General features: G+C 37.9%; 2 protein-coding genes across 7 annotated transcripts; one reads left to right on the top strand and one right to left on the bottom strand.

The window, feature by feature from the left end:
• rufy3 (RUN and FYVE domain containing 3) lies at window positions 1-16,659 on the top strand. Of its 4 annotated transcripts, none has more exons than XM_023343575.1 (18): window positions 1-521; window positions 5,797-5,970; window positions 6,045-6,162; window positions 6,251-6,352; window positions 7,193-7,316; window positions 9,183-9,247; window positions 9,668-9,733; window positions 9,817-9,886; window positions 9,981-10,070; window positions 10,288-10,359; window positions 11,121-11,288; window positions 11,905-12,002; window positions 12,904-13,023; window positions 13,781-13,892; window positions 13,961-14,040; window positions 14,125-14,149; window positions 14,310-14,387; window positions 14,596-16,659. In XM_023343575.1, the coding sequence occupies exons 1-18, from the start codon at window positions 248-250 to the stop codon at window positions 14,737-14,739; spliced, it is 1,980 nt and encodes a 659-aa protein (XP_023199343.1). In that variant the 5' UTR covers window positions 1-247; the 3' UTR covers window positions 14,740-16,659. The 4 variants fall into 4 exon arrangements, with proteins under 4 accessions (XP_023199343.1, XP_014329718.1, XP_023199344.1 ...); XM_023343576.1 differs by lacking the exon at window positions 1-521 and adding an exon at window positions 2,792-3,610; XM_014474232.2 differs by lacking the exons at window positions 12,904-13,023; window positions 13,781-13,892; window positions 13,961-14,040; ... (1 more) ...; window positions 14,310-14,387; window positions 14,596-16,659 and adding an exon at window positions 12,144-12,769 and having other exon boundaries at window positions 7-521.
• LOC102235518 (heterogeneous nuclear ribonucleoprotein H2-like) lies at window positions 11,224-25,501 on the bottom strand. 3 transcript variants are annotated; one of them, XM_023343587.1, is made up of 10 exons: window positions 25,105-25,501; window positions 24,472-24,616; window positions 23,624-23,779; window positions 22,199-22,333; window positions 21,274-21,412; window positions 21,000-21,136; window positions 20,153-20,238; window positions 19,931-20,066; window positions 18,687-18,739; window positions 11,224-11,310 (listed from the first exon to the last, which is right to left on the bottom strand). In XM_023343587.1, the coding sequence occupies exons 1-9, from the start codon at window positions 25,315-25,317 to the stop codon at window positions 18,693-18,695; spliced, it is 1,194 nt and encodes a 397-aa protein (XP_023199355.1). In that variant the 5' UTR covers window positions 25,318-25,501; the 3' UTR covers window positions 11,224-11,310; window positions 18,687-18,692. The 3 variants fall into 3 exon arrangements, with proteins under 3 accessions (XP_023199355.1, XP_023199354.1, XP_005813408.1); XM_023343586.1 differs by lacking the exon at window positions 11,224-11,310 and adding an exon at window positions 17,932-18,456; XM_005813351.3 differs by lacking the exon at window positions 11,224-11,310 and having other exon boundaries at window positions 18,375-18,739.

Genomic DNA, 25,501 nt, shown 5'->3' with positions numbered 1-25,501 from the left:
AGAGGAAAGTCTCGCGAAAATTTGCAGATTTGACCAAAATGCCAACACACAGCTGTTTCCGGGTCAGGAGGAGGTTCTGGAGAACAGGACGGAAGGTGGAATGATTACTGTGGAGCTTCTAAGAGCACACCGATTGATAGAGTTATCGATTGCTTAGCTAACCGCGGCGGGTGAATGATTCACTGACAACCGCAGACGGACAGCCCAGCCGCCGGTCACATGAAGAGGGTCTGACCGAACGCAGAGGATGGCGGAGCGGGGTCAGCCGACGGGAGATTTGCCTCCGCAGTCAGCTGCAGAGGTCTCACAAAGTTCTGGGACGAGCAGACAGAACTCCTCGGATGAAAACGGACATGTTGTTGAGAGTCCGGACGACGAGACTCTGTCCCCGACCTCGGTGATTTACTTCAAGGAAGCTCTGAACTCGTCCAACGTGAAGTTTGGGAAGGCAGCGCCCGTTTCACCAGCACCGCTTCGGCAGTATGACTTCAGGATCGAAAGAATCGACTCAAAGCGAAGAAGTGAGTGCTTAAAAACTTTATTAAAGCTCCAGAGTGGAGCCGTAGGTAGCATGAGCTCCTCTGTTGTGACCCGACGTCACCTCACTTCCCTAAACAAACATGAGACGTTGCTAATATTGGAACTGAGTCACAGGCGGATAAATCACGTCCTTTATGATGATTAAGTGACTCTCAAAGATGCACAGTTGAAGACATTTTCCTCTAGCATTTTCAAAAATGTTCGATTCAAATGGAAAGAATAACATATTATTATTGTGTTATTAATAATATGAACCACCTCTTGATTCAGTTTTAATTATTTTTTTTAGTCAGGGTTGCCAGATCTGACAGTTTCAGTCCCAAACACAACGTAAAACCCGCCCAACTCCAAACAGCCGGCCCAATTTACTACATTTCTTGTTATACTTTATTGTATTACACAGTTGGGTTGTAGCTAGTTACATTTACTTGAGTAACCCTTTTTAAAAAAACAAAACTGTACTTTAAGTGTACTTTAGGAGTATTTTTATAGTGCTGTATTTTTTACTTGAGTAATTTCATTATGAAGTATTGTTACCCTTACTTGAGTAAAATTTTGGATTTTCTACCACTGAATGAAAAACATGTTTTAACCAAAAATTCACCAGACACAGACACACATCTGCAGTGTTTGTTAAAGTCTCATAAGTTTTTTATTGGTAATAACTGATTTGGAAAAATGTTCTTTTGCCTGACTTTGTCATTTCATGTTACTGATATGAATTATTATCATTTTTGTCATTAAAATACCAACATTTCCACTTAACTTTATATTTTTGTCAGTCTGACGATGTAATTTTTAAATATTAAATGATTGATAATTATCATTATCATATTATTATTACTCAGTACTTGAGTAGACTTTTTTAACAACACTTTTTTACTCTTACTTGAGTAATTTCTTGAACGGCTACTTTTTACTTTTACTTGAGTAAAAATGTGTTGAAGTTGTGCTACTCCTACTAGAGTACAATTTTTGGGTTCTCTACTCACCTGTGTTGTATTCTGATCAGAACCAGGTCCAATTGACTCTGTAAAGGTCTTAACTCTGAACAAAATGAGTTTTCTGTGGCTCTATGTCCATTTTAAATCATAATGTTATTTAGTAGTTTTACAATACTACTCAACTGAGAAAATGCCCAAAAGTCGGAAATTTTTGTAACTCAGAAATTTCCTTTTTTTTTTCTCAAAAATTTCTGAAATTAATCCCAAGATTTCTGAGTTTTTTCAAGTAATTTTTTGACTTCTTACACTCAGAAAATTAATTGTTTTTTAATAGATTTCTGAGATTGATCTAAAAATTTCAGATATTTTTTCTTTAGAAACGTCAGCGCTGACATTAGCGTTAGCGTCTGTGCTGCTGTTACATGTTTAGCATTCAGATGCTATTTTAGGCTTGAATAGCTTCTCTGATAGGCTAACTCCTATTAGCACAACTTGAAAACAGCATTAGTGTTTTCCTGTGTCTCATCAGATTGTTTTAACACCCTGTGGGCCAAGAGAAGCAGTTTTGTCGTCCATTGCTGCAGTTTGCAGATGTTGCTTGTACATCAGATTTACAAGTGTAGCAGAAATACAGAGGTCATGGGCAGAACCATCAATAAAAAAATGTTAACATGTCAAAATCTATTTAAATAGTTAATCAAGATTAAAGCGTTAAAGTCTTGTCCCTACTCAAGATACATTTAGTCAGACATCTGATCTCAAAAGCAGACTTTTGGGGGTCGGGATCATTTGTTTTGATTGAGGGTTTTTTTTTTCAGCAACACTTGGAGCTCAAAACTGTTTTTCTTTTCTAGAAGATTTCTGGAAGATTTCTGAGATCAATATCAAAATTTTTGAATGTTTGATTGCAAATATTTGACTTCAATCCAAGCAATTTCCCACTTTTTTTAAAAGAAATTTTCCGAGATTTATCTAAAATATTGTCAGTTTTTTCTAGCATATTCTTTGACTTTTCTAGGTCAGATATGTCCAAGGTTAATTTTAGAAAATTTCTGCAATAAATCTCAAAATTTCAGAGTTTTTCAAGCATTTAAAAAAAAAATTTTTACTTTTGAAGCACAGAAATTTCCAAGTTTTTTTTTCTAGAAAATCTTTTAATCTCTAAATTTCAGATTATTTTTTTCGGCAGGTATCTACTCTTTTTTTTTTTTTCTATCTACAGACGCCTCAATACGCTGTCATACATCATAAAACATGTATTACGAGCATCGGTTATGAAATGTAATTCGTTGTAGACTAATGAACCCTGCTGCTCTCCGCTGCAGCCGGTTCTGTAATTGCGTTGCCACGACGACAGGCGGCTGTTAATGCTCAGCTGAATCATTAGCATTGCTTTGTTGCTCCAGAGACCCCCGTCTCCCCTGCTCTCCTCTCTTTCTTTACGCATGCACCATCTGCTCACATGACGAGCGTGTCGCCGTGCCCAGCACCGCTGTCGGCCATCTTGGTCTACACCCACCTACTGGAGTCACTGCGGTGCACAGGCAGCCCAATCAGAGACGGCCGATGCTGAGCTGACTGGCAGAGGGGCTGGGATTTTTTTGTTTGTTTGTTTTGTAATGGTGTGTTTTTTTTTCACCACACTGTGCTCTGTTGCATTTTAAACGGCCGGTCTGCACAGAAGGGAGAATCAGAGGCTGAAGAGGAGAAGGAGGAAGAGCGGAGGCCCCTCTCCAGACAGCAGCTTATTTCATCCAGTTGTATCGAAGAGGAGGGGAGGATGCAGACCTAAAGAGGAAGAGGAGCAGCTCTCCCCCCCGACACCTGCCTCTTCATCGCCTCCTCTCTTTCTCTCGGTCTTCATCCTCTCTGGAACAAAGGCCGTTTTCCTTTCTCCTTTTCTCCTCGCCGCTGCCGTGTTTTTTGGCCCGGCGATCGCTGAGTCATCATGTCGGACCTGACGCCTCAGAGCGAGACCCCGACCCCCACCACAGACAAGATCACCCAGGCCGCACGGGAGACCATCTATCTCTGCAACTTTCGCGTCTCCGTCGACGGCGAGTGGCTCTGCCTGCGCGAGCTCAACGACATCTCGCTCACGCCGGACCCTGAGCTGGACCACGAAGGTAACGAGGCGGACGGGCTCCTGCTGATTACTCCCCAGCCCTCCGCCAGGGCGTGGCGTTTTCACAAAGAGCGGAGACGCTGCGTGTTTGAGCTGTGTCATCATGGGCTTCCTGAGCGTTACACAGCAGGATGACGCCACCAGGAAGTGCTGCCATCGTTGTCCAGAATAAAAACAAAGCAGGACCAACTTCCTCTGGGCAGACCATTTTAAATGCAGATCTTTTGGCAAAACATGACACCAAACGTTATAAATACCAAATTATCATCTTATTAAAATAATGGCCTATGTCATTTTTTGACAAAGGTGATTTTTGTTTTTGTTTTTTGCTTAAATCATCAATTATCTTTTGGTAATAAACATGTGGTGATTTTTTTTGTTGTTGTTGCATAAATCACTTTAGGAAAAAAATAACTTGCACCTTTATTTTTGGAAGGTGATAAAATACAAAACAGGTCAATCATTTAGGGCTAAAATGATTAATTGTGATTAATCAATTATTTGAAATAACTGTCAACTAATTTAGTAATTGATTAATTGTTAACTAGAGTATATGTACTCACAAAAAGACAATTTTCTGAAAAAACAACACACTCCCAGCAATAGTAAAGCCAAGACTGCATAAAAATGTAAATCCATTTAGCATTTAAGATAAAAAAACAAAACTTTTGTCTATAGATATGTTCTACACAGAACTTGTGTCAGATTTAGCTGCGCCTGGTTCAAATCCGGTAAAGAAATTGCACCTTTTGCTAAACAATTATTAATCAATTAATCAAAATTAGTCATCAGATCAGCCCTGTGATGTATTGATAATAAGTGAAGCAGAAGGACTGAGCTTTCCTCATGTTGATGTTATTTTTTTTAGCTTCAGCTGCATCCTTTGCTACCAATGATCAAACATTCCCCAGAGTAATGATGTTATTGCATTTTAGGTAATACATTTTTTATTTTCTTATTTTAAAAATGGAATTTAAAATGTTTATTTGCATCTTCTAATATATTTCTAATATTGTGTAAAAAGGCTTAAGAGGATAAATGAAAAATCTGCAGAATGGTGGAGCGACACCAACAATTGATGCTTTTGCATTTTAACAGGGATTGTTCAGTGCATTTTAAGCACAGCTGTTCACATTGGTGTTATAATTCAACCTAAGTGACCAGATCTGTGTCACCTGATTTTAAACTTGTGACCGTGTCTCAGAATGAGCTGTCAGCAGATCGTCTCATGTTTCTGTAAAACCACCAATAAATTTTATTAACTGAACTTTGCTACGCAGAAACGGGCAGTTCAGATTCAACACGGCTACACTTTAGATTTATTTATGAAACTCTTACACACTCAAATATAGCCCAGCAGAGATAATGTGAACAACTTTTAGCAGTGTGTGTAATTTACAGGTTCTTAGTCAGGGCCGGGACTTTAAAAATTAAATATTTTAACACAATTAATCTCATTGGAACCTTTGTATTTGCATGTTTCTGGTACATCCATAAATCTGATGCACAAGCGACATCTATAAACAGCAATGGACGAATTTCTTGCATTTTTTTGTGGTAATTGGTTTTTTTTCTCTTGAATTCTTGTTTGTAAGCTGCTTTATTAACTGAGACAGAGTAAATCTGGACATATACCACTGGGTTTTCCTACATCCTGGATGTTAATATCAGTGTGCTTTCATGATTTAGTCCAAAGTAAATGTAATGACGTAAACAGTTTATAAATCTTTAATACCACAAACAATTGTGACATGACTGAACAACAATAAACGGCACTACAAGTATTTCACTGTGAAGTGCTGATATGAATAATTGATTCAAAACGGGTCAAACTAGATGGAACAATACTGAGAAAAACAGTTGGAATATAATAAAATTACTTTAAAACAGAAATGTATGTGGTCAAATTGAAAAGAGAGTTCCAGTTTTCTCAGAATTTTGACTTTTTTCCCCAAAATTCTGATTTTTTTTCTTTGAATTCTCACTTTTTTTGTCAACTCTGACATATTTTCTCAGATTTCAGACTAATCCCAGAATTCTATTTTCTCATAATTCTGACATTTATCTCAGAATTCTAACGTTAATCTCAGAATTCTGACTTTTTTCCTCTAAATTCTGAATGTTTTTCTCAGAATTCTGACTTTTCTTTCTCAATTCTGCCTATTATTTTTTCTTTCTCCATTTTAGATCCCAAAGACCCGATTGCCATTGAAAGGCTCAACTTGATGAACATGGCCAAGCTGAGCATCAAGGGTCTGATCGAGTCGGCGCTCAACCTTGGACGCACGCTGGACTCCGACTACGCGCCGCTCCAGCAGTTCTTTGTCGTCATGGAGCACTGCCTTAAACACGGACTAAAAAGTAGGTATTGTCGTCATAACCATGTAAAGGGAAGCTAAAGGCTGAATGAACTGACGCTGTGGGTCGGTCACCAGGTAAGAAGACGTTCCTGGGGCAGAACAAGTCGTTCTGGGGGCCCCTGGAGCTGGTGGAGAAGCTGACCCCTGAGGCCGGAGAGATCACTGCCAGCGTGAAAGACCTGCCTGGGTTAAGGTGAGTCTGTTTGCTGGTTCCAATCAGACCCTGACGATCAGCTGATGAACCGAAGCATAAAACCCAATGTCTGTGTGTCTGACCCCAGAACCCCGTTGGGAAGAGGCCGGGCCTGGCTGCGCCTGGCCCTGATGCAGAAGAAGCTCTCAGACTACATGAAGACCATCATCAACAGGAAGGACCTGCTGAGGTGGGGTCATGTTGTCACATCCTGCAGCCAGCTGTCAGGAAATGGATCCTTCAATCAAGCTTTGTTTTCCACTCAGAGCAGTCTGGCTGGCTTGTGATCGTTTTAGGTCGTCTTGATTGGTTTTCCTCTAAGTTTTTGTTTTTCTCATTTTATGACCTTCAGAAAAGAAAAAAAAAACATTTTGACTTTAATCTCAGAATTCAGACTTGTTTCTCAATTCTGACTTTTTTTCTGAATTTTGAATTTAAACCCTGAATTCTGATTTATTTTCTCAGAATTCAAACTAATCCCAGAATTCTGAATTTTTTTCTCAAGATTTCTGACATTTTTTAATAATAATTCAGACTGATCTCAGAAATGTAACTTTCTTTCTTTGTGCTTTTTTTTAAATCTTCACGATTCTCATTCACAATTCTGATTTTCTTTTTCAAAATACCGACTTTTCTCAGAATATTTCTTTCTCAGAATTCTGACTTTAATCTCAGAATGAGAATTGTTTAAATTATTTATGCAAAACTCAAATCTAATCTAATTTGGGAAACATTTTGTGTGTATAAAGTGTGTCTTTACAAATCAGATAACAAAAGAAGAATCTATTATGTGAACATTTTCATATATTAATTACATAATTGACACACCTGAAAATCTTTGGCTATTTACTTTATTGGATTTATTTGATATAAATTGACACAGAATCTACATTTTACATTTTTTCAGTGTCCCTAATCTTTTCTTTGAAGACTTGATGACAGTAGTTTTGTTTTTATTCTGTGGAGTTTCTTACAATGTTTGCATGAGAAATATCTTTTTCTAAAATTGCCTCTTGTTTGTGCCTTGCAGTGAGTTTTACGAGCCAAACGCCCTGATGATGGAGGAGGAGGGCGCCGTCATCGCCGGGCTGCTCGTCGGCCTGAACGTCATCGACGCCAATCTGTGCATGAAGGGGGAGGACTTGGACTCGCAGGTCGATTAGCCTCCGCTTCACCTTACAGCTGCTGAAACTCATAAAAGATTAGAGTAGAATGGCACAAACCAAACTTAAGAAACCAAAATTACTTTACTTTACGCACATCACCGTGTGTTGTCAGTTCTTTACATTGAAATGTCCCACAGTGAAGCTTCAGTAACTCAAAACCGCTGAAGAATCTGATGTCACTTTTCTAATCCGACAGCCTGTTGACTCGGAGGGACGCAGTTTCACTTCAGATTTCTAAAGAAATATTTTTAAACAGTGAAGTGAAACCTCTCAGAGTACAAACCTCTTTCTAATTTGGGGCTGCTACAGTATTTACATAAACTTTCACGCTTCCTTATTTCACCCTGTTCCTAATTTTGCTACGAGTGTAACGGCACATCACCCAGGGCGCCATTACAGCGGGGTTCCTGCAGCTTACACACATGTCCAGTGAATGTGTGGCTAGTATTGCTGTATTGCTGCTTGTATACAACTGGAGATGTTTGTATTTTATTTGGTAAAATAAAAGCTTACTAAGTATATTTGGTCCAGTTTCTAGTGCAAATATCTTAATACAGTTAAAATAAGACAAAACTAATTCAAAGGTAACTTTTCAGCAAGATATAGGAGCTTGTTTTAAGTAAACAATTCCTTAATATTCATGAAAAATGTTCTTTTTTATCTGATTGTTCCATAATCAGATAATTTCACTTGTAAAATGTCTGTTTATAAGTGAAATAATCTGCCAACTGAACTAATAGTTTTTCATCAACATTAGGGAATTATTGGCTTAAAACAAGTTCCTATATCTTGCTTAAATGTTCCTTATAAGTTAGTTTTGTCTTATTTTAACGGTGCTTAGATATTTGCTCTAGAAATTAGACCAAAAATATTTGGTACGATTTTGTGTTTTTTGCAATATACTGCGTGAAATAACATTTAAAGGTTCCTCTTTCTAAAGAATTGGGTTGGCATTCAATAATTTCCTGGATTGACCAGTTTAATGAGAGATTATTTAAAGCACAGTTGGAGATCTATGACTCCTTTATTATATTTGTGGAACGCAAAAAAATTAGGTAACACTTTATTTGACACTTATTACTGATTAAACTTTAAAAATTGTGTAGCTTTATGTTATTAAAGCTAAAGTGTAATCAGTAATACTTTTATAACAAATTTATGTCAGATCATAATTTCTTGGTTAATGTCAAGTTGTCATAACAAAGACATTTTGAATAATGTCAACTTTGTAATAAATGTGTCATAATTTATCAAATAACACTTTATGACAACAGTCATAAATATTCATGAAGACTTACTCATGTTCATGACAGGTGTTATGTCATGTTTATGACGATGTCATGACAGTCTTATTCACAACGCGTCAAATGAAGTGTTACCAAAAATTATTTTCAGTGCTTTTTTCCAGGCTTGGGGCTTTTCCGTGTTAATTTTGATTAAATGCATAGATTTTAGCTTGTTAAATTATTATTTTTTTACATACAAATGTCTTGAGCCGGAACCTTTGTATTTGCGTGTTTCTGGTACGCCCCTAAATCTGACGACACAGCTGTTTCTATCCAGCTGTTCCAGTTTCTATTTTTTTTATTTCAAAGATTTAAAATCACAATGTTGCTTTTCCAAGCTAATTTAATTTTATTTATAAAGTACTTTTGGAAATATACAGAAGATCAAAGTGCTATACAGAAGAAAAACATTTAAAAAAATAAAATATAGAAAAAAACATAAAACGTTGAGGCTGCCAATATAACAAGAAACCTTCGAAACAGGAGAGAAACTGTTGTTAGGATGTGTTCTTTGCTTTTTTTGACTTTGGGAATTGAACCTTTCTTTCTTTTTGCGCCACACGTCCAGGTCGGCGTCATCGACTTCTCCATGTACCTGAAAGATGGAGGACACAGCAGCAAGAGTGCAGAGGGGTGAGTGTCGCTGCCTGACCTATGACCTTCAGGTTTTCTGTAGATTAGAGAGAACTGACAATAAATTCAAACTTAGTTGTTTTCATTTATTAACATTATCTGGTGTGGAAATAGTTCAAATCTGTTATCGAAAACAAAAAATGATATAAAACTAAACTATAATGAAAAACCCAAAATTATTATAACCCTCTTCATGGTGATTATACGTAAACTTCTGACCTTTCCTGGAAATTTTAATGACCGTAACCAGAACAATGATTGCTGATACATTTTAACCATTGTTGATGTTTTAAAGGGATAGTGGAGAATTTTTAAAACGGGGTTCTGATGTGAGCTTAATAGCAATCAATATCTAATCGGAAGTTGCTGCTTTCTTATCATCTTCACATCGATTAAATCGCTGTTTTTACCTCCTTCCAGTGACGGTCAGATCACTGCGATCCTCGATCAGAAGAATTACGTTGAAGAGCTGAACAGACACTTGAGGTTAGCCCGGATAAACTGATCGCGTTGCTCTATTAGGCTTCACGGCTCACACCACTCTGTTTCCTGATTGTTTCTATTTACAGTGCATCGGTAAATAACCTCCAGGCCAAAGTAGACGCTCTGGAAAAGTCCAACACAAAGCTAACGGAAGAGGTGAAAGTTCAGCCTTATTGTTTCAGCTGCAGAGTGAAAAAAAATCTTTTTTTTAAAAAATGTAACAGTTTGTTGTGTCTGTGTGTCTTCGCAGCTTGCAGTGGCAAACAACAGGATCATCACTTTACAAGAGGATGTGGAGAGAGTAAAGGAAGAGAGCTCATTTCAGCAGGAGTCCAGGAAGGTGAACACATTTATTCCTCATGAATAATAATTATTAGTAGCTCTGATCCACCAATCAGTCGATCAATTTTCTCTGATCATTTCTCACCCATCATCAGTAAATCAATTCCGTAAAAATTGCTCAAACTTTTTCTCAGGTTTTAATAGGAATCAGGGCAATAGTGCAAGATCACAATCACAAGAGTTGGGAAAAATAAATAAATTCCTGTTTTCGCCAGGCGTCGTCAGCGGACGGACAGGTGCTGGGTGAAACCCGGAAGCAGCTCAGAGAGGAAACTCAGCTTCGACTGGTGCGTTTCTTTTGCTTTTAAACTTTCACCCTTTCTGTTGCTGTTAGAACAGTAAAAATATTTCAAATACATCATTCACATCTGACATCACACTTCCGGGAACGTTGTAGCTGACAGCCATCTTGGTAGGTATGCGTAACTAATTGTCGTCACAGTTGCTATGACAACAGTAAACAAGCCACAAGCTTAGAACCACCTCTCACCTCGTTCCTGTATAATTTACAAACAGTATAAGTACTTTACAGCTGTTACTCGATATTATATTTCAGTACTCTATTCCCCTTTGTGTAATACTAAGATAAATGTCAGGGATATTTACTGTAGCACTTACTGCAGAACTAGCAAAGTTAGCTTTACTAACGTAGCTTTTATCTAAGCTAAGATGGACATCTAGCCTACATGTTTACTACATGTACTTACTCTGCCAGAACCTTGTTATTCATATACAGAGCTCATACATCCTTTACAAATCTACAAATCCATTTAAACTGTGATTGTATGTGGTCATGGATTTCAGGCGAAGCTCCTCCTCCATGTTTTCTTCATGTTCACTAGTGAACTATGTCGTCGGAAGCAGCTTGTCCGCATCGTCTTTTTATTCTCCATTTTATACGGATCGGTCCCAACAGCAGCCATTTTGTTGTGCGCTGTACTTGCCTACCAAGACGGCGCGGGTCACTTCCGGTTCAGACTTGTGGGAACTGTGTATAAAGTTTTGGGTGAGTCTGGTTTGTGCATCTGACGTTGAAGCCGATCTGCAGGACGTGGAGCGGGAGCTGGAGGTGCAGATCGGGATGAAGCAGGAGATGGAGCTGTCCATGAAGATGCTGGAGAAGGACATCTGTGAGAAGCAGGACGCTCTGGTGGAGCTCCGGCAGCAGCTGGAAGACCTTCGTGCCATCAACCAACAGCTCAGCCACAAGTCACAGGTCAGGCTGCGTCCGGAAAAATCTGTGTGAACATTTATTTTTATACAGTGAGAGGAACAGAGGGGGGACTCCAGTCATTAAAGGTGACCTATTATGCTTCCTTGAAGAGGGTAGGATCGGTCTAGGGGCGTTACAAAACGTTTAAAACTTTTTTGAGATTAGTGTATCTTGATCTCCTTTCAGAATGAGCTGTTTTAGGGCCTCTGTCACTTTAAATCCAAACAGGTTGCTGCTGGCCACGCCCCCAACTCACAAAAAAAACGTCTGATTAGCAATTATACAACCATACATCTCAGCTTGTTTAATACTCTGTTCACTGGCAGAGTATTTCACTTATAACAAGACATTTTTACCATCTAATAAGTGAAATAATCCACCAACTGAACTAGAACGTTTTCACCAATATTAAGGAAATATTGACTTAAAAATAGTTTCTATATGTTGCTGTGAAGTTACTTCTAAGTTTGTTTTGTTTGTATTAAGATATTTGCACTACAAACTAGACTGAAAATACTTTGTAAGATTTTGTGTTGCTACTTCATAGGAGCAACATTTTCTAAATGTTCAGAATAATCGTTTACGTTCCCACACCATGTGACTGTCGGATCTTCCTCAGAGCGCAGATTTGAGCTCGAAACAGAAAAGTGAAGCCATCGCTCGGCTGGAGGAGAAAATCAGCCAGATGTCTGGCACCGTGAACCAGCTGGAGAACAGGTGAGAACACCTGGACGTTTCCCACAGGATGCGTTCCTCCTCTGAATCTTCCACCTACTCAAACCTCTCGCTTCCTTCTCTCTCCATTTCCATTTTATATTTTTTTTATCCATTTCTTCCTCCCTTCACTTCCTAACTCAGCGATAAAGACTTGGTGAAGCAGGCCAGAACCCTGAGCGCCGCAGCAGGGAAGCTGCTGCAGCAGCAGTAGCAGCTCTCTCAGAAACATGCGTCCAAAAATGCAACCCTGCCTACTATAGACATAACCAAACTAGGATGTTACCTTTTCTGTACGACGCTCGTTTGTTGTTGATGATTTAAAACCCCACATCTTCCCTGCAGTGGCTCTCCGGCTTTCATTATAGCGCCCCCAGCAGACGTGTTTGCAGCGTCCGACTTCTTCACAGCTCTGCGTTAACCGTTTATTTTTTGGCAAGTGAACGCCGCCGTGTTTCAAAGAGCTGATGGACTGATGGAGGATGAGTGTGTCAGCAGACCCGGATATTTGCTTGGTTGTAGTTTTATTCCAAAGAACTCTGATGTTCTTGGATTATTATTTTTTTATTCTTTTTGGCGGAAACGGAGAGAGAAACTGATGTTTTTCTGATATCTGACAGGTTTTGCTTTCATTCAGTGAGCTGCATGCAAGGGTCAAGGGTCAACATGACAATAGAAAAAGAGCAAAATGAATTAATTTTGAACTGTGTGTGAACATAACATTGCTGTAAACTGTAGTAACCACTAGGGAAATAAAAGATTGAACAAAACGCAGCCTGCTTCTTCCTCTCTGTTTTCAGGCTTTAGTTCTCCTCTTCCCGTCTCTCTGTTTAATTTTAGTTGCATCTCCTCTTCATTTTTGTTTCGCCATGAGTTTGTTTTAACCCGATCACCCCACATTCAGATGCAAACAGGCCGAGAGGGAGAGGGATCTGGCCTTAGAGGCCAACCGGCTCTTCAAGCAGGACTTTGGAGACAAAATTGAGGGTCTGCAGGCGGAGGTGGAGCAGCTGCGCAGACAAAGGTGAATATAAAAGGGTTTTTTTTGTGTTTTTTTTTTTTTATTAAAAGTTCTTTAGGTTCTGAAATGGTTTAAATGGTCCATAACTTTTGACTGAATCTGTGTGAAGAGTTCTGGTCCAAGCACTGAGCACTGAGGAACTCCACGACCAACAGCGATACATAAACATGAATCTTTAGATGTAAACCAAGATGAACTGTTTTACAGAACAGGACTAGAGGCACTGAAAAAAAATTCTGATTTTATTCTCAGAATTCTGAATTTTTTCCGAGATTAAAGTCAAAATTTTCAGATTAACATCAGAATTCTGAGATTAAAGTATCAGTGGGAATTCTGAGATTAGTCAATTTTGAGATTATAGCAAATGTTTTGAGATTAAAGCCAGCATTTTGTCCTTAATCTTAGAATTCTGAGATTAAAATCACATTTGTGTGATTAAAATCAGAACTCAAATATTAATGCCAGAATTTTGAGATGAGTTAGAATTTCGTTTTTAATCTCAGGGTTTTGAGATTAAAATACAATTTTTTAGATTAAAACCAGAATTTTAAGAAAAAAGTCAGAATTTTGAGATTAAAACCAAATTTTTTCCATCCCTCTGGCTCTAATCCTCTTCCACACAAGCCTCTCCCTTCAAGATCCACAAACCAAATTTACATCTGTACTCTAATCATCTAAAATTCTCGATTACCATCAATGCTAAGCAAACGGTTGTCGTTGTTTTTTTTAGTCTGTATTTAGATCCAGTTTTCTGTTTCAGATTTGGTCTGGAGCAGGAGCTGAGGAGAGAACGAGAGCAGAAGCAAAATCTGAGCGCCGCAGCCAGAGCTTCTGCTCCGAGGAAGATCAAGCATCCAGAGAGTCCTCCAAAGGTGAGTCCAAAACGTCAACAGTCCCACCAGGAGATGACAGAAATCTCAAGTTTTTCCTTCCACAACAGCTTCTTTCACAATCCACACCAACCAAGACGGCCCAGCCACTGGGAGAACTGGAGGAGAAAACCAGTCTGAGCTCCAGTCTGTGAGTCTACAGATCTACACTCTCTGTTTTTAATATTAAAGAAAATTTAACTCATTTTTTCTGACTTATGTCTCCTTTTTTAAGCTCGTCACATACTGAGGATGAGCAGGTGAGGCTTTTATGAGATCTATGGAGGAATTAGGATTAAGGCTTCTGAAAAAATAACTATTCTGAATTTAATCCTGACATTCTGAGACTAAAATCAGATTTGAGACTCAAATATCCAGAATTCATTTAAACGGAAACCTTTCTGTTTGGTGTTGCTTCAGGAAGAGAAGCTCCCTGAGGGCCCCCAGCCTTACGTTTGCAACCTGTGTAAACAGGACGACTCCCTCTTGAGGACAAAGGTACAAACTGCAGGAGACCGTCCGGGACCAAAAACAGAAATCAGCTAAAATCCCTGCATGCTATTGATAGTATAAAGACTGCAAATAAGAAGTGAGAAAAAATACATCTTCCAGTTCATATTTAGCAGCTACAATTTTAATCAATCTTTTTTATTTTTAATGTATTTTTCAAGCTAAATGTGGCAGCTTTCTTTCCTTTCTCTCCTAGAAACAATGCAAGAACTGCTTAAACTTTTTCTGCGAGAGCTGCGTCTCTCATGAGCTGCCGCTGCCTTCCTCCATCCTCCCGGAGACGGTGTGCGCGTCCTGCTACTCGCAGTTGCTGCAGCAGTACTCGTCGGCGCCAACATGAACTCGCAGAACAATCAGAGGCATTAAGACCGAAAAAACCGGCACTGCAGGAAGCACTTTCCCCCTCAAAATGTCATGAAAGATCCTCTCTGGGGTGTATTTTTTTTAAACATTCAAATGTTTGCCATGCAGGTTTCCAACCAGTAACACCTTTATTTGGTATTGCTGGTCACTTCCACTTCAACTTGAGGGAAAATCGGCTGCAGCGTAGCTGACAAAGGCACCAAACTGGATTTAAAATACATTTATATAATCTCTCTCATTGTTTCTTAATATAAAAATATATATTGCTGCATATTTCAACAGATATTTATGTTTTTAATTAATAAAAATGGAGAAACTGGATGTTATGCTTGTATTTTGAGCTTCTGCTTTGCTTTTTGTAGTGTTGATAGCAGATCACAGTTTCACAGTTTTGGTCTCTGCATCAGATTTCCGCTGGTGCCAAGTGGGGACAATCCGTTATGAGAATGGAAACAAATTTGGCCTAAAATGTTTATTTTAAACGTGAAAAAAGTGGCCACATGCTTCTCATTTCTCCTTATTTTGAGAAATTGCATTAGCCTTATATGTATTTTTATGCAATATTTAGTATTTGGTGGCTAGGGTTAGCCCATAAGCGCAGCAAATCTTAGCATAAAGTGGAGATAGATTCCAGTTAACTGCCTTGTTAGCTGTTTCACCAAACCAGCACGTAGAAGCCGATTAGTCCACATATGGAGCTCATAAGGACAAAACATTGGTTAAATAATGGATCCTACATGTGCAATGGTTGCACTATGACGCCAGATTAAATGCTCATCTAGATTTGATGTGAGACCCAAAAAGACCTTTATAGGGTTCTCTATCATCGAGCCAATACACGTAAAACCAATTAGTCCAACTCAATGGTTTTCCTCATGAATATATCACATATAGGGCCCACATGGACAAAAAATGGTTAAATAATGGGCACCACTTGGCCTTGTCAAATGGTTTGGCAATGACTCCAGATTAAATGTTTATATAGGTTTGGTGTGGGGCCCATTTGGGCGTTTGATTTTAACCAAATACCAAATTATGACCCAAAAAGGATCTTCATAGACACCTAGAAGCTGACTAGTCCGACTCCATGGTTTTCTTGATATTTCTTATGCCAACACCAGATTTCATTTTGACATTTAACTAATCAAGTTAATAAAATTCATATTAACATTAACTATCATTCACATGGGTTAAATAATGGACACCATATGGGTTCTTATAGGTTTGATCTGTGACCCATGTGGGCACACAGTTATAACTATCCTAGTACCAAATTCAGAACAAAGAAAGACATTCATAAGACACTCCATCTGGTTTCGCCATTATGAGACGCACTGCATTGGCTCCCATTGTCCAGGTAACGCCCACAAATCCTTATGGGGCCCACATACTTATGATGACTGGTACATTGTAGGTGCTACATCTGCTAATGCAAGGAATAATAGTGTGTTTTATAATATAAAGGTATACTCTACCAAAATGGCTGCTGTCTGAATAAAACATGGTAAAAGCAGAGGTAATAAATGGTTAGTACCTCCGTCTGGGCTTCATTAAATCCGTCACCTACAGTATTGTTGAAGTGAAAGTGATTTTTAGGGTTTGAAAACATAAATACAGAAAAACATGTCAACCACGAGCTTATGTTGCTAACTGGAACAGGGTTAAGTTAGGCGGGAGATCTGAGTTTATGGTTATAAACATCTCCTTTTTTAGAATTTATTCCTTACTGGCTTTTTTTCAGCTGTCACCAAACCAAAGTGCATTGACAAGTAAATATGCTAGATGGAGCAATCTAAATGAGCCAGCAGGAATTTAGCATTTGGTTTATTGTGTTATTGCAAATGTACATGTGAGCTGAAGCTGCTTTAAAGGTAAATAATAAACTGGTATCCAATTATTACTGTACTGTTGCATTATTTTTCATCTTGTACAACAAAGTGAAACCCATGAAATCCAGCTAACTTCATTAAACAGGGCTAATGTATGGAGAGTGACAAATTACAATAACTTATAAAATAATAAAAGTTGAAAATACTTGATGTTCTGATGTCATTTCAAAATCAATGTGTAATTATTTTATTATTTAATGTTAATTTCCTGTCCTGACGTACATCATGAATTAATTTAAACTGTCAACTTCACCCATCAAACTCAGTGGGTGGGCTTCTGAAGAGACCCTGACGTGTGATTGGCTGCTTCTGAAGATACCCTGATGTGTGATTGGCTGCTTCTGAAGATACCCTGATGTGTGATTGGCTGCTTCTGAAGAGACCCTGACGTGTGATTGGCTGCTTCTGAAGAGACCATGACGTGTGATTGGCTGCTTCTGAAGAGACCATGACGTGTGATTGGCTGCTTGTGAAGAGACCATGACATGTGATTGGCTGCTTTTGAAGAGACCCTGACGTGTGATTGGCTGCTTGTGAAGAGACCATGACGTGTGATTGGCTGCTTTTGAAGAGACCCTGATGTGTGATTGGCTGCTTCAAATAGTGAGCGAAGATAACCTTTTCGGATTTTGACTCTGATGTCAATATTTTCTCTAGAAAGGTAAAATAACTTAAAATTGTTGTAATGTATTTACTACTAACTCCGGGTGACCAACTCGAGCCTATATATTTCTAGTTTGGTCTGATATATCACTAATAGCATGGAAGAAGCTGCCACAGGTCACATGATGGTCAATGTTAGCTCCGCCCACTAGCTAACAGCGGCTAACGGTCTCAACGTACGCGGCACACTTCAGTCCGCGGAGGACCATGGAATGGTCCAGTACGCCCGAGTATGTTGGGGCCTTTACAGATATTTCAGTCCAAACTAGAGAAATAGAGGGTGGAATTCTTCACCCAAAGTTTTAGTAAATAAATTGTAATAATTGAATTATCTTTTTAAAGTTATTTGTGCTCATTCTAGCGAACATATCGGCCTCAAGAGTCAAGATGTAAGAGTCTGTCCTAATCCCGCCCACTGAGTTTAATGGGTGAAGTTGACAGTACAGCAACATGAAATAATTAAGTAAATAATGAAATTATATATAGTTTTTAAAACGAAATAAACATTTGAGGTACATCAATTTATACTGAAGAACTTATTTTTGTATTTATTTCCAGTTTAAAGAAATTAATTACCATTAAGTAATTATTTTATAAGTTATTCATTTATTTTTGATTTAGCACCTTTTACTCTCCACCATAATATTCCAGAAAATATTTTAATCAAGAAATGAAAAAGCGTTTAACTGCCAGAGCTCAGAAATAAATTTGAGATATAAAAATATGTTCTTCTGACAGAATATGACTTTATAAAAAAGCATAAAGAGTTACCTTCGACTATCAAAACATCCCACGACATTTCTCCTTTAAACTAGAACATATTCTGGTTTCAACAAGATATAAATCATGTTATAACAACTTTCATAAGTCGCTATAGCAGAAAAGATTCTGCGCTTCAATGTATTTCCCATCTTTGGAAGCTAAAAATCTTCTATCACAAAGTAAAATAAAATTTTAAAATGTGCAATTTTAAAATAAAAAACTGTTTGATGATGTTTAACAGTTTCTCAGCACAATTATACATTCAAATTAAGCTCACATTTCTTTGACACCAGGAATGTTTATTTTTTCATATTTTATTGTTTAAAGAATAAATATGATGATCTTGATTATTAACTCCAAGGCTGAGTGTCGACATTCACCTAAAAAATATATTCAGTCAGTGTTAGTTTAGAGGTTGATTATTTTACATTTACAGTGAATATAGCATGGCAAACAGAATGTAGACATTATTGTTGTTCCATACTGCATATTGCCAGAATTGGGTTGTTTAGAAAAATCTTCCAAGAAGGAACTTTATTGAACTTTACAGCTGAAACACTTGAGGATTTCTTCTTCTGTAGAGAAACATAAAACTTCTGGATTTTCTCACCGTCAGTCAAGAATCTGGCACAGAGTTCAGGAACAACTCGATGTATCTTTGCCCTGAAAAAAAATGAAAATTTAAAGAGACATTTTGGCATCAACCGGATAAACTTTAGCCTAGGAAAATTTAAAAAAAACACCAAACTTAAAAAATTTCAGATCATTTGTTCACTTATTTATGTTTTGTTTTGACTGAAAATATACATATGTATCTAATGCATATTTTCAGAAGGCTTTGGTTATTTGTTCAAGAGACAAGTTACGAAAAATCAACAGGAAAATAGCAGTTAAAAAAAAAAAAAAAAGAATTACATATGCATGTCCTTTTCAGACATTTTAATGTTGACATTACTCTTGGTTGGACTATTTTGATTCCTGCTTTAATTTGTTTTTATTTATTCATTTGTTCATATGTTTGTTTCTGTTTTTCTCATGTCTGAAATACATTTTTGAGTTTCAAAAATAAATAATTGGAATAAGCTGCAAACCAGGATTAGAATTTTGGGTTTTTCGTTGTAGTTTAGTTTTATTTCGTTGTGGCTTTTTGCTTGTCTATTTCAGTGAATTTCAGTGAATTTTTAGTGTGTTTGCTAGTTTTTATTAGTTAAATATTGTTCAGTTTTATTAGTTATTGCAGTATGGATTTTGGACTTTGGTTAATTTTTAGATGGAGAATTAAAAAAAGGGTCAAAGTATTGTGTTGTAATTATGTTTACATTGTTTGGGTAATGAATACTAAACAGAAAGTATCATTTTCAAAAAATGTATTCAATTATTGTTGAACAACCAACTTTTCCTGTCGCCATTTTGCAAACTAGCGTAAGCGGCGCCAGGATGATTGTGGAGTACCGCAATTTGACACATACTTCTTGGATGGGAGAAAAGAAAATCAATTTAACATCAGTTTGAAAATCTAATAAATAGATTAATAAACACAAAAATGAAGGATGTATCTATAATTTCAGTATGCGTTTGTTTTATAATCGCGCGACATAGTTCCAGTTCCAAATCGTTTTTCCCCATCCACTCACTGAATCTTTGGTTATAGTCGTGAAACAAAGGAAATTACATCTTAGATTTTGATTATAAATGCACAATATAGTTAGTGATTACAGTTTTTCGCCATTAATTACCATTTTTATTTATTTCAGTTAACAGACATGTTTTTATTTATTCCAATTTCCATTATTGCGCTAGTTCCAGTTAGCTATGATAGCCTTGTTGCTGTTCTACCAGCGGCGAAGCTCCTACCCATGTTCATGCGGTCCCTAGACATGGCGTCCAGCGCGTCCCTGTGGCAGCGGAAGAAGACGTCGGCCTCGCCGCTTGGCCGCCCGCTGGGTCCGAACTCCACCAGGATCTTCGACACGACCAGGGGTGAGAAGAACTGCAGGAGGAGGAGCAGAAACGCTGAGGTTCTGTCGGGTCAAACGGGCAACGTAACGCTACTACTTCCTGTTTCCTGGGCCGTACCTTCACGATGTCTTCTCCAGTGACGTGGAAGGGAAGCCCTCGCACATGGATGTAATGCGTCGGCGCATGCGACATCTGGTGGGATGCTGAAGTGGCACAAATAACTTAGAATTAATTTGTGAACTGATGTTTAAATGTGGTGCTAAATAATAAATCAAATTCTAATTCTGGGTCACAGATATAATGCTTTAGATTATTGGCACGTAAACGTAGCCTGTCAGTAGTTGGAAAGCACTTCTAATCCACTTCCTTTGCTTTTGCTCCTCCTCTTTAAATCTCTACCTTCTAGCATGGTTAGAAAGCAGAAGAGAGACGACCGAGTCAATTATTATCATTATTATTATTATTATTCTGCCTCATTATGGCCGTTGAAAGAAATTATTTAAACTTTCTCCTTTCTCTACGAATAAAGATTAAATCTGACTTTAATGTCAGAGTTCTGAGAAAAAAAGTCAGAATTCTGAGATTAAAGTCAACATTTTGGAAAAAAAGGTGAGAATTTTTAGAAAAGAGAATTCTGAGAAAAAAGTAAAAATTATGAGAAAAGCAAAAATTTGGAAAAAAAATTATTCTCTTTGACACTAAATCTCTTCAGTATCTCCCTGCTCTGTGAAAACCTCCTTTTCATAGTTCAAGTATTATTTGAGCTTTTGAAATGCTAATCAGTTGCTTCCAGTTGTAAAAAAACAACACTTTGTTGCCACGGTAACACATCATAGTGATAACATTAACCAAAGAAGTGACAAACAAAAAGTCTAGAAACGGAACAAGTCCGAATTGACTTAGTAGAGCTGCTCTAACTTGCTGCCACTATGATTCTCAAAAAGAATGAACTGAATTCAGTCACCAGCTCTGTAGTTGGGCTGGGAGTCAGGAACTGGTCTCCAGTTTGCATACTGGGGCGGATTTGGATTTGGAATCGTCCTCATTTTCCTCAAGGCGGTCTGGACTTCTTTCCTACTGCTGGGAAACACCTCGATGTATCTGCAGAAACAGTCGCAATAAAACCGACACTTTTACATCTTTTTGTCGGCAAGAGGAATACTTACGCGACAAAAACCGAACCAGCAACTGGACCAGTAACCGGACCAGTAACTGGACCGGCAGCTGCAGAGCCTTACCTGTGTCCAATAAGCTCTCTGTCTTTCTGCAGAGCTCTCTTGGCTTCCTGCTGAGAGGAAAACTGTACGTACGCTTGTCCAGAGTTTCTCCCCCTGGAGTTGGTAACCATGGTGATCCCGTCCTCAGCTATATTGAAACCTACGTCAACAAAACAAAAAAACTAACGTCAAATTCGTGTTGCGCACAAAGCATAAAAACCCATTTTGGACTGATAGATATGTAAAAGAAACATGGCTGCCATATTCTCATGGGGGCAATGAGAAATTTTTATTTTTTATATATATATATTTTTTTTTTTTTAGAGAAAATGGTCCCTAAAAGTTAAAAACACTATCACTTAACTACAACAGTGTATTAGGGCTTAAGTAGATTAAAAAAAAAAATAAATAAATAAAATTTCTGCCAAACATTTTTACATTTTCTAGAAAATAAAATAAAATTTCTGAGCTCCAAAAGTCACAAAATTGCCAGAAAAAACTCAGAAATTTTAAAGAAACACAAGGAAATGTAAGTTTGAAAAGTTTTTGTTTTTTTTTAAAGTGCTTTAGATTAGATTTTTTTTTTTTTTTTTACACAATTTTAACTAGGTGAAACTAAAACTATCCTCTTTGAAGAGTTGGGGTAAAACACAATCACAGACGAAGGTTTCGTTGTTTTTATCTTAAATGCTAAATATTTATATTTTTTGATTAATTACTGCTCTGAGAATGTTGTTCTTTCAGCATCCATTACTAAATCGGTTGATGATCATTATTTTATAATCAATTAATCGCAAATAATCACGATTAATCACAATTAATTGCAAATAATTTAATTAATCGATTCAATCCTAGCCTAGCTAGACCGGTGCAAATCCTGGATGGAGGAATTTCAGCCCTGTTGATCCTCTGGTTCATTTTTAAGGTCTCTGAATAAATTCTTCACCTGAGAAGAAGCGAGCGACGTCGTCCTCGTTGCAGGAGAAGGGCAGCCCTCTGAGCAGCACCGCGTCGTCTTCACTCCGCGGCTCAGTTGATTTCTGCAGGATCTCCTCAGCGTCGCTGTTTGTCACCTCATACACTGAAAACGCAACAGAAACTCCCATCTTTCTTCAAATAAAATGGAGACCCTTTCAATCATTTTACAGCCGTAAAGAGGGATAATTTTGTTTCAACAGAATCTAATGTTACTGTCACGCCTTTTTGCAAAGACGGCACTGTTCAATGTTTTCTTTGAACTTTTAAAGCTTGTCTTGGAAATCATTTCACTTTTGTATCTTTTCCTCCCGTTTTGATTTTTTTTAAAGACTAACTCAAAACCTATTAACCTATAAACATTAAAAGTTTTAGCATCACAAACATCTGCAATTTTATCAGGAGTTTATACACTTTATACCCACTCTGTTAAATTAAATCAAATATATCCCTCAGCTATAATAAAGAATCAACAGAAAACATCCAGAAATTTAAATATCAACTTCCAGGAGGATTTTCCCCAGTGGATCATTAGCCTGACAGACCGCCAGGCTTTACTTTCCCCCCACCAGACTGAAAGTTTAAACAAGATTCTTTTATTTTATATACACAAAGACGAGTTAAGCTAGGTTTACATTAGACAAGTTGAACCATTTGAACTGAGGATGCAAAATATAGCAACTCTAACACCAATATCGTAAAATATTAGACATTTTTTAACATATTGGCATCAGTCCGATAAATAAAGCTGGGCCGATATGAACAGCCGATATTTATTTTTATCTTGTTGCCATCTGTTTCTGGTATTTTATTTTCCAAAAGTGCAGAAACGGTAGTGAAATCCATAATATTGGTGAATATCAATAATCAGCCATAACAGCAACATTAACATTGGATATTTTCACATCATTGAATTCCTACTTTGAACCAGCAGATCAAAATCCTGCACCAAGCTACAGACATTACTAAATAAAATGAGAGGATCTAGAAAATACAATAAATCCTTTAATTTATAAGAATATTTAGTTAAGCAAACAAATATGCTGACTCATCATTGTCCATTTTCAATAATATTTTTATTTATTTATTTACTTTTTAATGTGACTAGCGTTACTTAGATCCACCGGCTGATTACTTCATTAGGATTTTATTGAAGTGAGACAGTCGTATTGTTTATTTTAATTGTATTTCATTGCGTTGCCTTTTTTAAGACTATATAGTTGGTGTTTAAGCATTGTAAATACTGCATAATAACCCCGTCAAATCCCCCAGATTCCTGTCAACTTTTAACGTTTCTTAACAACAAAAACACGATGGGCCGCTGGTGGACCGCGCTATGCTAGCGCCTTGACCCCCAGGCTTAGCAGGTTTTCTGTCCCTGAGCAGAGAAACAGACCTTCAACGTAGCGTGGGCCGAGGTACTGCCTGTGCTTCTCCAGAGCCTTTCTGACGTCTTCCTCATGCTCCATCTCGATGAAGGCGCGTCCCGACGGCCTTCCCAGCCGGTCCAGAGGCAGGTGGATCCCGTTCTCCCCATCACGGATCCTGCAGTCTGAAGCACAGTTCAATTTTTTCACTACGGGTGCACCAATCTTCTTTTTTCACCTCTGATACCAATACCAATATCTGAAGCTTAGCATCACATGACACAGAAAAACAGCTGAATTGACTTTTTAAAAACCCAATAAAAAACACAGACATAAATGTACTTAATTACAAATTTATCTGCTAACTTTGCACCAGTACAGCACACTTAAATGCACCAGTAGCTTCACCTTCTTGGTCAAACATGTAAAAACAACTTTAATTTTTTTCAGTCAGTGCATTTAGGAGTATATCAGCCAATGCTATAAAATAAATAATAACTGACAAAAGCAATAGGTTGACTACCTAAAATAAACTGGAACAACCCGTTCAAATGGTTCAAAAAGTGAAATCAGGAATTCTAAATATAATGGAAAATAAATAAAGCCACAATTCTTTTGTCTTAAATGCAAACTGTATTTGTTTTTTATAGTTTTGTCTTTATTACTGCTCTGAATGAGTTGTTGTTACAGCAAATGGCCTTTTTTGAGTATGAATACTCCAGTTAACGATTAATCTATTAATCACAATTAATCGTTTCAGCCCAGATTGCGACACTTCTCAATAATATCACCATATTCCTCCTTTCCAGGAATTTTCAGATATTAATGAAATATGTTGACACTTTACACAAGTTTCAGCATTTCTAAAGCTGGTTACCTGAGAAGAACTGCAGCAGGTCCTGCGCCGTGCAGGACCAGAGGAGACCCTTCACCTGCACCAGGTAAACCTCTTTGGTTTGTGGCTGCGAATTGGTCTGGTAGTCTGGCAGAGGAGGGTAGTCCTCTTCACATGGCGACCCAGCCTGGAAGACACAAATTAAATTTTTTGAAAAAATTTTTTTGTTGCATTAAAACAAAAAAACAATAGAAACTCCTCAACTTTAGAAGATTTTAGCCAGGACTGAGTGTTTTAACTGAAAACGCAAACTTGTTAATGTCTTTATTATTATACAAAACTGATACCTTTGTATATTTAGACTATATTGAAAACTCTTTGAAAAGTCAAACTGTTGGATATTGAATGAAGCACTGTTACTATGACAGCAATAATCAAGCCCCATTCTCTGTCTCATAATGATTGATCCCAACGATTGACTTTCCCTTAGTCAAACGACTCGCATCTCCACTGAGCACAGCTAAAAAGCGACCAGATGTTAAGAATATGATCAATTTAAATACAAAATTCGGAGCTGATTTATGATGCTTTACTGACAAATTATCTTTATTTTCAGAGAGAAACTGACTCCACAGACCGACTCCCTGCGTTTCCAGGAGGAATTACGGGCCTGACCTTCGTGCAGAACCGGTGCTGAATGATTCTCAGGCCGGGCTGGAGGTGACGGACCGTGGTTGTATCAGAAATCCATGCTCGCTGCTGATTTTGGTTCCACCAGGCGCGGGACAGCACGCTGCTTCTTGTTTTGATGGCTGCCGTTACAGGCAGCTGTCTAACTGCGACACACCGCTGGAGTAGAGGCAGGAGGGACTTACAGTTGGCGGACATCTTGTCCCAACGCAGCCGATGGTTAAAAAGTAAACTAAACGACTTCAGGACAGTTTCTCTGCCCCGGGCTCTCCTCAACCACCTGGACTAGCTAGCTAGCTGTTAGCTTCCTATTAGCTAAAAGTCACGTGGGTCTATGACAGTCAAGGGCAACGCACGAGCTCTTTGACGGTCAAGTGAACTC

Source organism: Xiphophorus maculatus, chromosome 12 (assembly GCF_002775205.1).
Source record: "Xiphophorus maculatus strain JP 163 A chromosome 12, X_maculatus-5.0-male, whole genome shotgun sequence".
NCBI classification, from domain to species: Eukaryota; Metazoa; Chordata; class Actinopteri; order Cyprinodontiformes; family Poeciliidae; genus Xiphophorus; species Xiphophorus maculatus.
Note: the sequence above shows the minus strand (reverse complement) of the source record. Positions and strands in the feature narration are given on the sequence as shown.

What these genes read in the sequence shown, in the direction of transcription:
- rufy3 (XM_023343575.1), top strand. Translation starts at nt 248, where the DNA reads ATGGCGGAGCGGGGTCAGCCGACGGGAGATTTGCCTCCGCAGTCAGCT. An exon ending in GTGAACCAGCTGGAGAACAG is followed by an intron (nt 12,003 to 12,903) that starts GTGAGAACACCT and finishes CCCCACATTCAG; the next exon opens with ATGCAAACAGGCCGAGAGGG. An exon ending in ATCCAGAGAGTCCTCCAAAG is followed by an intron (nt 13,893 to 13,960) that starts GTGAGTCCAAAA and finishes CTTCCACAACAG; the next exon opens with CTTCTTTCACAATCCACACC.
- LOC102235518 (XM_023343587.1), bottom strand. Translation starts at nt 25,317, where the DNA reads ATGTCCGCCAACTGTAAGTCCCTCCTGCCTCTACTCCAGCGGTGTGTC. An exon ending in AGCACCGGTTCTGCACGAAG is followed by an intron (nt 24,617 to 25,104) that starts GTCAGGCCCGTA and finishes TGTGTCTTCCAG; the next exon opens with GCTGGGTCGCCATGTGAAGA. An exon ending in AGAGAGCTTATTGGACACAG is followed by an intron (nt 21,137 to 21,273) that starts GTAAGGCTCTGC and finishes CTGTTTCTGCAG; the next exon opens with ATACATCGAGGTGTTTCCCA.